Genomic DNA, 18,677 nt, shown 5'->3' on the forward strand with positions numbered 1-18,677 from the left:
TTTGGTTCATTCGGTTAGGTTACATATTAAAATTTGTTTCATTTAACCTAATATATACAGTATATAATAGCAAAAACGTAGTAATTAATAAAAAAATGCTTTAGTATTCCATCATCCATGCATTAAGTTTGTGAATTTTCTCTATATGTTGAAACTTCGGGGGGCACGGTGGCTTAGTGGGTAGCACGTTCGCCTCACACCTCCAGGGTCGGGGTTCGATTCCCGCCTCCGCCTTGTGTGTGCGGAGTTTGCATGTTCTCCCCGTGCCTCGGGGGTTTCCTCCGGGTACTTCGGTTTCCTCCCCCAGTCCAGACATGCATGGTAGGTTGATTGGCATCTCTGGAAAAATTGTCCGTAGTGTGTGATTGCGTGAGTGAATGAGAGTGTGTGTGTGCCCTGCGATGGGTTGGCACTCCGTCCAGGGTGTATCCTGCCTTGATGCCCGATGACGCCTGAGATAGGCACAGGCTCCCCGTGACCCGAGGTAGTTCGGATAAAAGCGGTAGAAAATGAATGAATGAATGTTGAAACTTCGCTTAAGCAGCAGGTATCCACAGCCATTTTCAGTGCTGTTATTTGTTTGGATTTTTAATGAGTTTCTGTAATGTATTCTATAATTCCTCCCTATCTCTACTTTCCAGTCTTTGCAAATCTCTGCCCTTTATTGAATAACCAACATGCCAACTCTCAACTCTCTCTCTTCTGTTGTTTTTTTAACCCTCTTATTCTTTTTACCTCTCTCTCGTTCAGCCTACTGATGCTGGCAGAGTGAATTTTTCAACATGTATATAAATAAAAGAAGTGGAGATCAATTAATCAGTATAGGCTAAGGGGAGCAGAGGAGAAACATGGGGGAGGAGAGACATTTTTTCCCTAAGTACCCAAAGCTCTTATGCATAATAATATCTATGGTATACACACACACACACACACACACACACACACACACACCATGCTGCCATCTTTACATATGGCTACATACCTACATAGATGTACACATTCTGTGGAGCCATTTTACCATGCTATATCCAACCTTTAGGGGATCGTTCCTAGACATTGCTGCACATACTGTAGGAACTCGCAGAGAAAGGCACACACACACACAGCAGCACATCTCTCTATGGCAGTGTTCATGCAGCAATACCTCAAGCTGTCAGTGTGCATGTGTGTGTTGAAGAACAAAGCAGCCAGGGTTGTAATGGGACATTTGACAAATGAATAATAATGGCCTAATAATCCATTTCCAGTGGGAGAGACATAGAAGCTTATTCTTTTCTAATATTATTTCTCTTCCAAAGCCTTTGGGTGGTATGTGAACTCACAAGGTTGTTCAAGGATTTGTTTGGGACACGCACCATTAGTACGTTTCTCCTTCTCACAGCTATGTGTTTGTGTGTGTGTACACATGAAGCACATATTTCTGTTATTTGTTGACAAGGTGTTCTCTTTGTTTTTAGTGTAGTTCAGAGTGAGCAAGGGCACAAATGTTGGTCTTAAGTCAAAAGGTTCTATTAATAAATTTAGTTCTACATTTAAGTGTAAACGGAGCAAAATGTAAAAAATATTAATGCTGTAACTGTATCCCAATGATTTTTCAGAGTGAGGTCTGGGACAGGGGTATTATTTATTCCTTTTTTTTGTAGTTGCAGCAATGGAAGTCATAGTACAGAATTCTCAATCAGTTATGGTCTCTTGCTCCAAAAAGTTTGAGAGCCCCTACACTACATTCGAAACTGCTGATTGAAGCACAACCTTTGAGGCATGTCTGTGGGCAACTGGCTGTATATTAAGGCTGGATCAAAATGCAAGCTCTGGGTTAGCTCACAGGTGCTAGTAGCCACTGTTGGACCACTGATCAAGAGCTTGGCCATCCACCTAAAGCCTTGGATCCTGCCTTAAAGCCATTTTTACCTCAGAACTAGAAACAATGCTACTTATAGCAAGTTTCTATATCAGGCATTGGAGCCTTTAAGACTAGCTCTGTGCATGCTCATGTGTATTTTTATCCTTTGAGTCTATTCTGCTGCTTGTTGCAATCGGCATGCTGGTGGTTCCTCGCTCGAAATCACTACAAAATGCAATATCCCTGCTATGATGTGCAGACCAAACACAAAACAGCCAGTGGACTATGTTACAGCATGTAGTCCTACTGCAGAATCTGTTTATGTTTCCAAACTTAGTCCAGGAGTTCTAATTCTATGTTCTAATCCATTTCCAGATTATTGACAGATAATTTTTAATGCACCAATAATGTAGGCTCATGTTATATTAAACAACACAGAAATTGCTTTAAGGCTTTGAGTAAAATATGTTTATATTCAAATAGACTTGAATGATCCTAATGGTTTATTCATATATCTATTAGGATACCACATGTAGGCATTGCATTATTATGTTTGGAAACACTTGCAAAAACAGACACTCAATAGAAATAGAAATCAACACTCACAGTTTTGTCCTCCAACATTGCTGATGTGTAGTGCAGTCATGTTGCTGAGCAAATGTCGAAACTCAAATGGAGTGAGAGATGGATTCACCTCAGTTTCGGTTAACCTATCAGTTAAAAAGAGAACATTAAAATCTGGAAAATTCATATAGCCATGAGTGTGTTGTTTGCGTTCATGTCCATGCGTAGGATACACAGTGATGCTTTTATTACAAAGTGTCAGGTCTTCCATACAGAGACTGCATACCAAGAGATTTGAGATGGTGAATGTTGTGTGTTTTTGTGTAGAATGTAAGGCATGTTTAATACTGGCCAATGCAGAATTAAGGACCAGAAATGCAAAACAGAAAGTGCAATGAAATGCATTATAACATGGACAATAAAGCTCTGCTTTACAGTGTCAAGTATGCAGAAGTCTTCATGCAAGGAATTAGTGGTGATTATCAGATCATCACTGGTTCAGAAAATATAAAAGCAAGTAAGTTGACCAAGAACCATCATGAAACCGGTGAACACATTCAGGCAACAAACTAATGAATGGAAAGCATATTTACTGTACACAAGAGGACTTCACTACAATCAACAAAAATCTAGACAGAAACATGTAAACATCAGGCAGCAAACCTATGACGGTCTTGGGTTGGGGACAGGTCCTATAGTCTTCATAATCTTTTTTGTTTCCTGTTGTGCTTAAATGAACTTTATAGAGAAACAAAACATTTGTCCTGATCTCAGTAGAAGAGTAACGAGAATCTTAGCACGCTATCACTTGGTTTGTTGTTTTTTGACTCTTGGAGTTCTTAGCTGCTCCCTCAGCATTTGAATACACTTCTTGCTTCAGGCCAGTCTAAATGCCCCCTAGGTGTGAATGTATTTGTGACTGAGGGTATGTTGTTTTATGTGATGGACTGGTGTCTCTTCTAGTGTGTAGTTCTGCCTCATGCTCAGCATTCCTGGGATAGCCTTGAAATCCACTACAATTCATGCTGGAATAAGAAGGTTAACTTACATAATGTACCAAAAATGCTTTGCGATCATGGTCGGATGTAAAGAGTCTGAGTAAACAGAAGAGAAGTAACTTCTGAATTTATGGATGTGATAAAACGGGTTTACTTGTAAACTACTTTAAATAAAGCTCTACCCCTCAGAATTCAATCAAGAACCAATCAATCAGCACTATTATTTCTCTTGAAGAGCAAATTATGTGCACAGAAGCTATACGTAAATGTACGAAACTTTCAATGAAACTTTTTTGCAGACCAAACCGAACAAAACATTTCCAAAAAATTTATGAAGGTTTTATAACTAACACAAGCTCTAGCTGCATCTCAAATGACATAGTTACACTGCATACTATGTAGTCTATTGAAGAGTAATATTTATTTTCTCATAAAAGAAAATGGTAGCCCCGCCCCTTTTCTGAGTGCATAAAGTGTTAAAAATTCCACACTTTTTTTTGGTTAAGGATGTGCATCAGTCTAGCACTTGAACTGCACTTCTTCATGTTGGAATATGCAGTGGAACAAAAATCACCATATGGTGAAAAGGGCACATTATAGCTTGAGAAGTACCAGCTTGGTCACACGATTAGTAGTTTTTATTAAATGTGTGTTATTGAAATGAACTTATGCTTGACAATATAATCTGTGTGTAAATTTCAAGCTTCAGGAATGCCAACTGTTTTTTCAAATAAATTCATTCATATCATGCTTAATATATAAACTCCTAGACACATACCTGAGTGTAAAGATGTTATGAGGGCTGTGGCTAGTCTCACTTTCCTCATACTGTGTCGAAAACACATCAGCGCTGACAGACAGTCCAGATCCTTCAAGAACCATGGTGACAATCTTAGGCAACAGCTCACGTGATTCAGCCGTAAATGACAAGGTAAGGTGCTGGCCATAACTTAGAAGATGGTTCCCCAGAAACTTTGCTGTTAGACAAAACAAAACAAAAATCCTCCTCATTAGCTTCTTCAAGAGACTTATTTTCAGCAGAGAATGTTCTTAGCACGATGTAGCTGTAAGTAGGGAAATAATGTAAGCTGGAAGATTTGAAGTATAGAAGTGTGATAAAGACTTTAATCAGGAAATCTAAATCCCACAACTGACAGAAAGACTAGGAATAAAGGCTACATCCTTGCTCTGCAGACAAGTAGAAGGGTTCTCTGATGTCCTGTCTCAGTCTCAGTGTTTGCTGAAGCAGCAGTGTATGTGGACAGTCTTGTAATTGGCTTTCATCTCATCTCCCCTCATTAAAGACTTCAAAAAGCCCCCACAGAATGCTCTTAAACACACACACACACACACACACACACACACACACACACACACACACACACACACACACACACACACACACACACACACACACACACACACACACAGACACACTTGACTATCCTTTCTGAGACCACCCAAATGTTCCCTCAAAATTAAAACTGTCAGATATTCATATTCCTCTGAGAACATTTGAGGTTTAAGACTTAAAACCGTGGCCATACACAAACTTCTATAACTCATTATATGAAATATTGTTTATTCATTAGCATGCAAATCCGTTTGGGTAACAATACAGCGTCTGACTTTATTTAGCTGTTTGATGAGATTGAAGCTTTTCATTACTTCTAATGCTCTGTCTTTATGGTGGCATTAAAAGTAATGACTAGAATTGAAAACGCAGTTGTCTGTGTTATTGTCTTTGACTTTCAGACTCTTGTTAACGTTCACTTCAGTCAGCAAATGGCAACATTTACAGCTTGCTGGTCCTAAACAACACACAGGGAGCACTTAAAATGTCTCGTCGCTTTAATCTGCCATTTACATAGCAGCCAGATTATTTGTAAGAAAGAATTTCAGGAATCCATTTTGTAATGTTCTGTATGTAACAGAATGCGATGACTTAGATTGACTATAGTGTTTATTGCTGCTATAATGTAAGCAATAACAGAAGCTGTTTTACAGTAACATCAAATGCAGAAAAAACTATAAACAGTCACGTCAAGCCATTTTCTAATACATAAAAATTGTAAACACAATTATATATTATATATGTATTATATATAAAAATATATAATAAAAATATTATATACAGTATGCTAAATGCTCAACTTACATATAATTGGATAAGAATCCCATTTATATAGTAATGAACTAGGCTTGATTTCATTGCTTCACCCAACTGGATTTAATGTACTTATTCATGCAAAGTGCTGCATAGAAATCTTCATCAATCAGATCTATGCTGACAAATCAGTAAAGACTGCACCAGATCAGACTTTCCTGGAGATATCAGATCAGACCATCATCTTATACAGCTGAGAATTTCTTTTAGTGAAGTTTGTGAAATGTCTTGCCAGAGACAAAACGCTGCCAAACATTCTCATCCCAGACAAAACAAAGTCTTGTTAAACACATACTGTGTGTGTTTTTCTTTCCTGTCCCCGGCTGCTCTACCTGAGGATCTGAGGCTCATGACTCATCTGTGAAATGAAAGAGGATGGGGCTGAGCACCTCATAGCTTCAGCGCTTTCAGACTGGAACATGGTATCTGACCTAAACACACTCATATATATATATAGACAGTTTTTTCTACTTGAAAAGCAAACATCTCACATGGGAAATTCTCCTTTAGACGGAGTAAATTAGTTCATAGAGATGAATAGTAATGCCAGAAATGCTGTAAGCAGCCCAAAATACTTTTATGCAATATAGAAAGTTTAAACAGAGGTGTAAACACATTGACAAGTCATTTTCTTTTACATTTCTCAAGTGCATTATTACTACATCAGTACAATAGCAGTAACATTACTCAAGTCAGGGTTAGAGTAAATAAACCTAAAGTAATCCTATAGTAAATAAAACTTTTAGTTTTTTTTTGTACGTCTACAACTGAGCGCAGCCAAATGCTGTTGTGGTTTCAGTAGCATTCTGGATTTTTTAGTCAGATAGCTAGATGTTTCTTGGTACATACTGTAGTTACCTGTCTAGCAAAGATGCCTTTTACACATTATTCTAAGCATTACCTATAGATTAGCATTAATTATGCTTGTATTGTGCATTAATGAAATATTCCAAAATATTTGGACATCAGACCAGCAAACTTGTATTGTGGATGCAATTTACATTGACAACATTTGCCAGACAACATTCTCCAGAGCGTCATACATTTATCTTATTTATACAGCTGAGCAAATGAGGGTTAAGGGCCTTGTTTGGGGGCCCAGGAGTGGCAGCCTTCTGATCAGTAGTCCGAACCCTTAACTACTGAGCTACCACTTACAATTTCTCTTCACTGGAACTAAAAATGGGCCAACTCACATTCCAGCAAAATAATGCTCATGTGCACAAAGCGACAACCATAAAGACATGATGGGTTTGGACTACTGGTCTGCCCAGAGCCCTGTCCTCATCATTACTGAACCTTTGATTGAATTGGAACACTGACTGCACCCCAGTCCTCAGTCAGTGCCTGACCCCACTAATGCTCTTGAGTTTAAATGAGCAAGTCCACACAGCCATGCTCCAAAATCTTATTGCAATCCTGTTAAGAAAAGTGGAGAATACAGCAACAGGGGACTAAATATGGAACAGATTTCAAAAAGTACATGGTCAGTTATGCAAAAACATTTGGCCACGTTGGGTAAGCAAGGTTAGGTAAAGTGACGCAGTGAAAAAAATCACAAACTGTTTTTTCCTTACCCACATTAATTACCCAGATTTAACCCCAGTGTTTGGCCATCTTAAGAAATGATGAATTTTAGGAAAATGCCACACACAATGCACTGTAAATATATGTATCATACAAAAACTGATCAGTTCAAACCAAACTATAACTAAAATACAAAGCTGAATATAAATATACAATAGACATAATAATATTGCTTAAATTGCTACAACTACTGTATGGCAATCTTGATGAGGTAAAATTGTAAAATCATGCAGAATGAACAGACTGTACAGTACCATCATATCTATGTCTGCACTGTTGTGTTGTTAAGCCATTAACATAGAGGGCAGTTATTTGGTTTTTCATGGCACGTAGGGTTTGACAGGGAATAGGTAGAGCAGAAAAAAAGAAATTACAGCCATTGGGGTTGAAGAAAAAAAACTAAAACTTTATCTGAAAGATAGGAGAGTGAAACAGAACCGAAGAGGCCCTTGACTTCGAGCACGTTCTGTTCTCTCTGCTGTTCAAGATCAAATGTGATGAAACACAGGTGCTGACCTTCTCTTCATCAGACAAATTAACCGTCACCAAAGTGATGAAACCTGATGACATTTACTGAACTTTGTCTGAGCTTAGCCTGCAATCTCACTAGCAGCAAATTCATCGATATAGTTTTCACACTGCTGCTTGAAGGTATATGTTGTCTAGATATTCTTTTTTTAATTAAAAACTTCTGAAAAAAGATAATAGTGTAAATATATGTTCTATAACTAGGCTGATTTAAATGATCTTCTCTGGTTTCAACAAATTCTTTAATAAATTTCCCAATCACATTATCATGATTTTGTACCAAAAAAAAACCTGAATTCGGTCCTACCATCAAGAAATATCAGAATGTATAACTACACATCAGCTATTCTCTTGGGTTGTAGATGTCTAAATGTGTCCAATGAAAAATACAAACCCCAAAAGTATAAATGTATAACCTACACATGTTGACAGCTAAACACACTGCCATTCTGAGCAATTAGACGCAAAGCCATGTTTGACAAAGAGCCACGTCTTCCTGAAGTTTAGAGTATTGTAGAAAACATATCCAGCAGAAGTGGCTCTTTAATATAATTTTCTTATGAGAGTAGTTTTTACTCTTGCTCAAAGAAATATGTGATAATGTCCAGCCCCTTCTACTGAAAAAAGCCTTACAAATATTGATATGATATAAAGAATAAATATATCTTTTTTTTGTATGCAACATGCCCTTTTAAAAAGCCTAAAATTCCTTACTTACATTAGCGTTTTCTATAATAGCTTTCTCAGAATTACATGGTTTAATAATCTACTCACATTTTGGATCTGCTTCTATTTTTTTATACTCTAGAAAGTGTGACTGGTAACTCTTTTCACTCCATTACCTTCAGGCTAGCGTTTCCAGTGTGGTTGGGATTGTCTCTCGGGTATCAAGCATCATCTGGGATTTTCTAGTGACAGTGTAAATGTCTATGTGGAGCAAATATGACTGGAAATTCGTCATTACAACTGTTTCAGCTGCAGGGGTATCTACATGAAGCTTATGGTTATCTAGGCTAGAGAAAATTCTGTATCCCTGTTTTATCACTACAAGATAACTCTAGCTTTTTTTCTCTTGGAATATTTTGGAAATTGGTAGACATATAAATTGACCTGATCTGTGCTTACCTTGCCAATGACACTACACAGGAAATAGGTTTGTGTTATTTCAATTTTGAGGCCATCTTCTGCAACCTAGTATATCACTCACAACTAACGGTGATTATAGGAAACAATCTGTAATTGAAACAAACCTGTCATTAGTTAAACCCTGGAAACCGACAACACAAAAGTACATACTGTATAGATGCTACTTTTCTTCCACTACAATCTGCTATCTGTAGAATACATTAAGGGATCCAGCTACTGCAGAAGAGGAAACAAAATTCAGATAGTTACCGGGGAATGTAACAACCATGTAGCTTAGGAAGCAATCCTGCTGAGGGAGTCCTTTGCTATACTTTTCTGCTGAGAGTGCTGTTTGAAAGTGTTATTCAGCAAGACAAGATGGTATGAAAAATAAGTCTAGCAAGAAATCAAAGGCAACATCTGACAAAAAGGAACCTTCTAACTTGAAGTTGCCAAGGACAAAACTTCACTTTCACTGCTCTGTGTGTCCTATATATTCATCCAAAATCATATTACAGTTAAGACTTAGATTAATTATCCTAATATCACAAACTGTAATCTCATTTATTATAGCTGCTGACCCGATGGCAAGATATGGTGGCCATATCAACACCGTCTTTGCAAGCATAGCTAATAATTGGCCTTTAAAACTTTTCATTTTAGCGTTTTATATTCATGTGCAGGAAAGTAGTAAATGTGTGTCAAAAATGGAGCTGAAGGCCTAACATGTGCAAGGACATTGAATAATAATGTTAAAGGTTCAGAATATTTATATGCATTTGAAATACCTAGTAGACTACATAAAATATAAAAATCCAGAACATTTCATAACAATGGTACCGCAGTTAAAATTGTTCAAGGCCTTGTCTCAAGCTGCACTCCTTCCTCGAAGATAAGTTGTGAAAGTCTTCAATATAGTCCATGATTTCTGTACCTGAAAATTGGGCATGATGATGTTTGACATATTTGAATTGTTGTATCACCTATATCTAGATTTCCTGCCAATTCTGACCTGACAGCCCTAACACAACACTGACTGTGTGTCACTGACTCACAGCAATGCAAATTCTGAATCAAATTATAAAGATTGTTAAGCTTGACCATTCTTTTTTAAACACAAAATGATATATGTTGTAAATTAAAATTTGGCCCCTGTTAAAAAAGAAAGATCCAATATACCCATCAATTTAAACTCATGGTCTATCATGTATAAAAACAAAAAATATTAATCATACTGTAAAATCCTTCTAAACTGTGTCATTTGCTGGAAAAATACTTCTAATAATATTATATTACCAAATTCTAATAACCACATAGCCTTCTATAGCCCTATGTACAAGCAAGGAGTCAATTATTAATTAATGGATTTTTAGCTTTGGTTTGTTTTGGCTAGAAAAGTGCTTCATGAGCTGGTAACAGACTCTTGAAAAACCTCATAAGAAAGTGATGCATTAAAGATTATGTGCTGTGCAGCAGCTGCTATCTCCAATGCCTGAATCAGCCTTTACTTTTAAGGTCCCAACTGTGATCCCAAAGACTTTTCTTTAGGTTTGCTTTCGTATCATTCTTTCTGGCTCGAGCTGCTCACCCTTAACGGCTGCCATTGCTGCAAATGCCTGAAGCAAGTGCTCACACACTGGACACATCTGGGTCTCAAACCACATCTCAAAGACTGGCTCCAAGAGAACATTGGTATGTTGTTTACTGCTAGCCCTTCAATCCATAACCATGATTTAAGAATAAAGATCTCTAATAATTCTCTAAACTACTTACAGTATATATTCTCTTAAGAGTCTAAGAGCTTGGTTTATTTTATTTAAGAATGACTATCTTTTTTATGTTTTAGACTTAACAGATAAATAATTTATCTGCTAGACTACTCGATTTGAATCCTTCTTTGTGAAGTAGCCATTAACGTGAGTAACATTTTTTCATTTTTTTCCGGCATGGCCAATATACCTGTAATGAGGTGATAGTATAACTTCAATGAAGGACATTCTGAGTTCGTTAGGTTAGGTAGAGAAAGTGATCCCCAACTCCAGCATTAGAACTATTAGAACCAGCATTGAAAAGCCAATGCTAACATTAAGACCTGGCCACCAGAACACTAGTTTTTACTGATTTGCATGTCTAACTGATTTGGTCCACACAATGAAACTATTTGCCCCAAACTAATGAGGCTTACTGGGTTGCTTGTTAAATATCAAACATCAAATTAGCTAGGCCACTGTGGACATCAGCAGATGTAGTTAGCTATGTAATCTTAGGCAAGCACAGGGTGTGATAATTATCCATACAATGTTTCTCTCAAATCTTGTTGTTTTCCAGAAACAGCAGTCATTTTTGGAGGCTTAAAACAATCTACAAGGCGCCCTGTGTATGGCATTTGTATCCATTTTAGACTTAGTAGGGGCAAGATAGAGGATAAAATGTCCCACTCAACACAGGACACATGCATGAACTAATTCTGACATTTTCTATACAGTGCAGTGGAAACATATCCCACCTTATATCATCTATTATTTTATCTCACTAAATGGATTCACATTCTTAAGCGAGAAAAACATGAGGAAACAAACAACATATAAAAGTTTTTTATAGTATATTTTTTAATGTTAATGTTCTGTGTTTTCCTGTGTCTGAGCCTTTATTCATCCACATTAATGTTCCTTGTACCATGAGTATACTTGGGAAATAAAGATGCTTTCTGATGTGTGTTGACCCATGTGGGACCCATGTGTGTTGACCCATGTGGGACCCACATTTAGCAGCAACATCTTCAATAAAATGCTTTTATTAACTCAAGATAAGTCTTTCACATTGCTTTGGATGACTTTTGGCCAACTCTTCTTTGCATAATGGTCACACTTTAACCAGATTGGTTTCTAGCATGAACTTGCCCATATAAGATCACAGCATCTCACTAGGCCAATCAAACTCTTGATTTTGTTTCTTTTGTACCATTAATAAATGGACTTGTTCTTGCAATCAACGTTTGATTGTTGGAACAAGTTTTTGGAATGCTGTGCTAGCTTTATTCTAGACATATTGGGACCTCTGTCTGCCAAAAAGTTTCACTTTTGATACACCAGTCCACAGAACATATTCCAAAAGTCTTGCGAGTCATCAGTGTGTGAGACGATCCTCTTGATTAAACATTAACAGACTGATTTATTGCAGGAAAGGTCTAATTATGTGATATGTTTAAATTTAGTAGTACTGGCCTCACTGTGCCTAGTCCAGCTGAACCCTATCGTCAGTTAACTAAAGGACAGTTACTTTTTCCCCTTTGTAGCCTGAATGTTTTTGGGTTTGTCCTCATCACAGTACTTTGACAATATGGTTAAAGTGGTAAATGACTACTGACCTTAGAACAGGGTTGTCTCCTTGCCTGCATTACCAAATTTGATGGCATATCTTTCAACATTCTACGTGAAAGACTAGAATGTTAGCATTAGGGTCATGACTGTATCCTGGTAAACCGTTAAGGTGACTTCTCCATGCATGCAAAAGTAAAGTTTGGTGTTCCACAGTGCTTTGTTTTTTCCATGTACGTCCTATTTTTGGGTACAATTGTATTAATTTCCACCACTATGATGACAGCAAACTTTTAAAGAACACCTACTTGAGCCCCAGGCAGTTTTTATTATGGAGTAACGTGAATGACAGTACTTTAGGTCAGATAAATAAGTAGAATATCCTCTTTTCTGAAGACTGAGTGACATCTTATCTATTATGAGCAACCGTGACTGGTTTAATTAAAGGTTAGTGAAGGTTCTTTATCAGTATCTAGAATAATGAAGAATAATCTAGAAAAATTCAGCAGGCCTGTACTGTCACTCAAAGTGAGTGGGGATTGAGACAGTTTTAATTATAGGTTTCGTATTGTTTATTCTGGTATTTTGTTAAATAGTTGTTTTCTTTCGTAAATGTGGGAAAGTGGAGGCTCAGTGGTTAAGGTGTTGGACTACTGATCAGATGGTTGCGAGTTTAAATCCCAGGGCCCCCAAGCTGCCGTGCTAGATAAGGGTGTCGATTAGCAGATCTATGATGTCCATGAGCAACATAACTGGTAGTGTGGTGCTTTTATGTCTGAGGGTGCCCTCAACCCTCGATCTCTCATTTAGCTGTCAGAGCTAATGCTGCTAGAGTCCATGCTTGCACTCTGATCACAATTTCTAAGGTTTAATAGCATACCAATGAATCTGTGCTCTGTTGCTTTGTCAAGCTGCATGTGAACTCAGACCTGCTTGATGGGATGCTGGTTCCTGACATACTTCTATTGTTGTGGCTCCATGCCCTCGGGACCTTTTCATCCTGTTTCATTTGGATGCTCTACTTCTGTTTGAAGCTTTCTGCACTTGTGGCTGTCTATGGGCAATCACACATTTATACTTGGGAGCTTTTCCAATTGCTTTTGTATGTGTTTCAATTATAAATTTTAATTATTATTATTAATTTTTAAAAATATTTCTGGGCAAATCTTTGTTTCCAAAGCATCAAGACAAAATAGGAACTATATAACAGATTATTTGATGAAGACTTACTGTAAATGTTAAGACTTATATATATGTATGTATGTATGTATGTATGTATGTGTGTGTGTGTGTGTGTGTGTGTGTGTGTGTGTGTGTGTGTGTGTGTGTGTGTGTAATGTATATGTAAGTATGTATGATCCTTGTGTCCCTGATTTTGGACTAGTGCAATATCGTTTCTTATATGTATTATAAAAGTAACAGCAGTTTTGTAAGTAAATATCCTTGCCACCAAAAAAAATTTCTGAGCCTTGAGATTTGTGGGTATATCTGAAAGCATGGCCGACGTTAAGAGGATCGGGAATCCTAACCTTAGGGTCTCAGTAAAAGCTCTCTGTTCAACCTCCTTTCATCCCTCTCTCCCATCCTCCCTCTAGCACACTCCTCTCTTTCGAGCTGTGTCAGATTGTGACTAGATTCAGTGTGTTTGTATGTGTGACTAGACGTGTTGTGTGCATGTTTTTTTAATGTCTCTACTTGTGATAAATGTTCTACTCTGTTTTCTCACTACAGGGCACATGGGCACATTGACCTGCAGCAAAACACAGACACACACACACATGCACAAATTGATTTGGCCAGAAGAGAATGAACTCTTGGCTGGGATGCTTTGGTGTCTCTCTGCCTGTTGCCTCTCTTGGCAGCATCCGAACTGAAAGGGCTTAAGCAAGTGTCAAAAACCAAAAACCTCACTGCATTCCCTGCTTATTTATTCCATCATTGCTAATAAATGTATTACATGTTTTGGTAGACATATAGGCAGTATATACGAACATACCTTTCAATAAATCCCACCTTAAAATATGTTATATGCAGATTAGGAAATATCAAAGAAAATGAGGAGGCTTAAGGAGGTTTACCAATGGGAGAGCAGGAAGCAAATTAGAAATAATAAAAAAAAAAAAAGAAAGGAAAGGAAAGAAACGAAAAAAAAAAAGATAAAAGTGCTACTGTAGTCTAATCTTTGAAGAAAACCAATGCAGGGAAGGAGAACTGAGCACAGGGAGTTATAAGAGGGAGGAGATGAGAGAAATGTGATTGTTAATGGCGGTGTGGGAGCAATTGATCTTTGCCATTTTTTGGCGTCCAGAGAAACACAAGTGAGTCCTGTGGCTTGGTGATAAGGAGAAATGCCACAAAGTGCTGCAAAAGACTGCAAAAATGCTGCAAAACAGACTGGTGGATTGAGGAAACAGAACTGGATGGGTCTGCAGCACAGATGTACACTGACCATGTACAGAAAGAGCTCTCTTAATCATTTGTCCTTAAAGTTGTGCACTAAGGCACATGCCAAAAGCTTTATTTTTTGATGTGCACATTTGGAAGCCATTTAGCCTGGAGCAGTATCTCTGAGTAGGATGTGCTTTGATCATACTTTGGACTGGAAGCTTTAAAGATATGCTGTAACAGGATTGCTCCTACAGTGATCAGCCTGAGATGATCGCGAGTGTTTCACAGTAACGCTAAATTACAGTATTAAAGGAACTGATTCAGGGTAGCCAAGTTTCTCATCCTGTTTAGCACTTGCTGCACAATGAGGACAGGGACCCTAAAATAGCCCTTTAGGCTAATGTCTACACTTTTAAAGCTGATTTTAGGTTCTGAAACTAGGCCCTGGTTGTTGATTATTGCTTAGTATCCTGCTTATTAGTTTATCACTAAATTTAATTCTATGCCCCAGGAAAAAAACAAAAAAAACAAAACAAAACAAAAACAGATAAGGAATTATAGCACTGTAAATTTAGTGTGTATATTCTGACAGATCCACAGCCTCAGTTACATCATTTAAGCTCATAACTGATTAATCCTATTTGCTCACTTATAATTTTTGTTTGCACATTTCCCAATAGAATTCGAATTTAGTTGATTTTACTTACTACAATATAAACTATTAACCTATTAACTATTAACCTAATTAAACCACAGTAGTTCTGTCCAAGACAACTCATATCTGCCTACCTTTTTATTTGTAAAAAAAAAAAAAAAATGCATATGGTTACATCCCTAGAGCCTTTCCTGGTTAGTTTAAATATAACCCAACATCATATGGGAAATTCCTTAGATTTTGGGAAAAAGGGATTTTTATTAAAAAGACATCATAGAAAATAGAACCATCCAGTTCTACTATTGCCAGAAAAAAAGAACAGCTGAAAACTGACGAAAAACAAAACAAAACAAAAAACCCGATCATGGGGTGTAATGAAGACCTACTTATTCCAGAAACACATAAACTAGCATTTCTTTTCCCTGTTTGTTTTATGTCTATATTAAAAAAAACTGGAATTTAGGTTAATGTCTGTACTATGTCACTATGTCTGTAACCTAGTGAAACAGGGTTAATGTAAATGTAAGCTGAGTTGATTGTGATTTGTCACTTGTTGTGAATACAGTGCTTTTGTTACGTCTTATGTCCTTTATCATATAGTGGATGTAATACACTTTAAGACACTTTTAGACTTATCTCTGCAGTCTCTTGACAGTAATTTGTCAAGTGCCAGTACGATTAATTCTAGCGTGAGTTATTACCAAGATCCTCATTCTAAAATTAAATGTAAAATCCACATTTATTTTAAAGCTGATATTTTTTCAGCAGTGGACCTACAGTATAACGTCAGCCCTATTGACCTTGCATCACTGTTCTGCTCACTACTGAGGAAAGAGTGAATATAAGTGAGTTAGTTGCTTTATCCTTCCCAATAGCTTAAACAAATCTGGCCATTTTTCCACCCACAAAACTGTTACTTACTCAATGTTTTTTGTTTTTGCACCAGTCGGTGCAAACTCTTAATGTATCAGTTAATGGTCCAAGATGGTGGTACGGTAGTAGCATGCAGCCACCACTCCGGATACAAATCCTTGAGAAATGTTATTTCATTTCAGTGTGTACAGCTATATACTGTATGGTTGAAATGACAATAAAAGCTTCTTGTTTCTTGACTTCACTTGACCTGACTCCAGGTGATCAGCTATTTGTGAAATACTCAAACCAGCCCATCTGGTACTAACAACCATGACACATTTTTGTCTTCATTCTGAAGATTGATGTGAACATTAACTGAAGCTCTTGACCTGTAGCTGCGGGATTTTATGCATTGTGCTGCTGCCACATTATGCCACGTGAAGGCTGTTTGGAAAAATGCCTTAAATTAATTAACTACTAGACAGTTTGGGGCTTCATTTGGCTTTGAATTTTGATACTAGTTCATTTCACCCTAGTTACTGCATATGTACTGCTTTTTTTTGTCCTTTTCTTTTCCAAGTTTCTGGCCAAGTTATTTTACTGCTTAAATCACACAATTGTAGATTATTTTCATAACTGACATGTTTTGTCTTTTTGTCGTTTGACGTTTTGTCTCGAAGAAACTTCACTTAAACTGAATAACACAATTTTGAATCACAATTCTCTCAAGAATCCCTAAATATATCAGTTACAGCTGTGGTTTGAATGTACAGTGAATGGGATGATCTACCTGGTGCTTTGTAGTAGCCAACATCTTTCTCACTATATGGTAGCAGATAGACTTCTCCCTCTTTCCATATCAAGGAGGCTTCTTGATGTCTTGAGAACTCGCCAAGCCAGCCGTCAGTATCTTAGGAAACACACACACGCACAATTTCATGGCTGTACCTCTTTTGTTATATCACATCTTTTTTCTTGTTTTATTTCCATTTGCACACAAAATCGTTTGCTCACCCAGATTATCTTTGAGCATTGATTAACATTTGTTATTGGCCCACATAATGTTTAAATTTGATCCCACCTCGGTCGTTTAAGTGCATTAAGGAACTTATTTAGGATAATAAAATATTCCTTAAATTGTATTTACGCTAATTAAAGCAAACAAACAATGTGCATTCTTAAATAAAACATTTTAAAAAATCCATATTTGTCTATGGGGAGAGGCAGTTTGCTACCACAAGTTTTATTAGAGACAGAAAGGTCATAAAACAAAGCAATATTGCAAAGATTTTCAAGAGCACCAAACTGATTGCACATGATTGTTTGTCAGGAGATTGTTTGTTTTGATGGCCACTTCTTATTGGTTCTCTGCGAGGTTGTTTTACCTCGATAGGTCATGCGAGTCTAGGTGGAGTCTTCAAATGTGTCAAATTGAAGAAGTTCAATAGGACAGCACCAAATAATGTTGGCAGGAAAGTGACCTGGCTTTATTGCATTGATTGATCTATAGGAAGTGCTCATGTCATTTTGGTGTGAAATGGTTGACCAAAGTCTGAAACTGTTCAGGGCTAGTGTTCAACACTACTAAGTCTAAAAAAGGTATAAAAAATAGTTATACTTTTATGGCATTGATGGCATCTCATTAATACAGCTGAGTCACTGAGGATTGAGGGCCTTGCCAGGGCACCCAGAGGTGGCAGCTTGGTGACCCTGGGATTCAAACTCATGACCTTTCAATCGGTAGTCCAACGTCTTTACCTCTGAGCTAACGCTTCTCCCCTTTAAATATTGTTCTATTCCTATATAGATACTGAGAAAAAAAAATTCTAGGTGTATCTCAGAAATATTTCCATCATCTAGATAAGCCACTGAAGCATAAAAATACTGGTAGATTATATTTAAAAATAAATATTTTAACCATTCTGAATCATAATTGAACACTATAAAGGTCACTGTGTATGATTTCATAATCATACACTTTATGAATATTTGTGGACTATTATTTGTGGACTCCTGATTATAACATTTCAGCCTTTTTTTTGTCCCTGTTTGTGTCATTATAACTTTCTGGGAAGGTTTTCCACTAGTGTGTGTTTGTGATATTTGACCATTCAGCCACAAGAGCATTAATAAGGTCCCGCACTGGTGTAGGATGATGAAGCCTGGAACACAGTCAGCATTTCAATTCATCCCAAAGGTGTGCAGTGGGGTTAAGGGCATGGATCTTTGCAGGACACTGGAGTCTAGTGAGGTCATGTCTCCATTGACCTCACTATAATAAGGTTTTGACTTGATTCTATCATTATATAGCATTTCACGATATTGTAGCCTAGCCGATCAAAGTCGATGTTGCCTGATGGATTACCCTCAAGGAAGCTGGAGGTAATGTTAAAGGCCACATGCTGACGGGAGGACGAACATGCCAGCGAGTGGCCGAAGCAGAAGCACATCTGACAGCCATGTGGATTGTCAGCTTGGAGGTTGAAAGAGCCAGGTTTACACCTAACAGACACAAACACGCAAACATCACATAAAGTAAAATCACATCTTGATCGGATACAGTAGGGTACACCTGTGTCCACTAACTATGAACTATTAATTAAAGAGTTTAATTAATAAATAAATAAGGAATGAATAATGGACAAACAAA

General features: G+C 37.3%; 1 protein-coding gene across 1 annotated transcript in view; it reads right to left on the minus strand.

The window, feature by feature from the left end:
* Positions 1-18,677, minus strand: part of lamc3 (laminin, gamma 3) — a 99,946-nt gene that overhangs the window by 37,552 nt on the left and 43,717 nt on the right. The window contains exons 8-11 of the mRNA XM_047809541.1: positions 18,393-18,529; positions 16,818-16,937; positions 4,184-4,382; positions 2,450-2,553 (exon numbers count right to left, since the gene is read on the minus strand). Coding sequence (XP_047665497.1) covers positions 2,450-2,553; positions 4,184-4,382; positions 16,818-16,937; positions 18,393-18,529 — 560 coding nt within the window. The remainder of the gene's footprint in view (positions 1-2,449; positions 2,554-4,183; positions 4,383-16,817; positions 16,938-18,392; positions 18,530-18,677) is intronic.

This window comes from Tachysurus fulvidraco, chromosome 26 (genome assembly GCF_022655615.1).
Source record: "Tachysurus fulvidraco isolate hzauxx_2018 chromosome 26, HZAU_PFXX_2.0, whole genome shotgun sequence".
Taxonomy (NCBI): domain Eukaryota; kingdom Metazoa; phylum Chordata; class Actinopteri; order Siluriformes; family Bagridae; genus Tachysurus; species Tachysurus fulvidraco.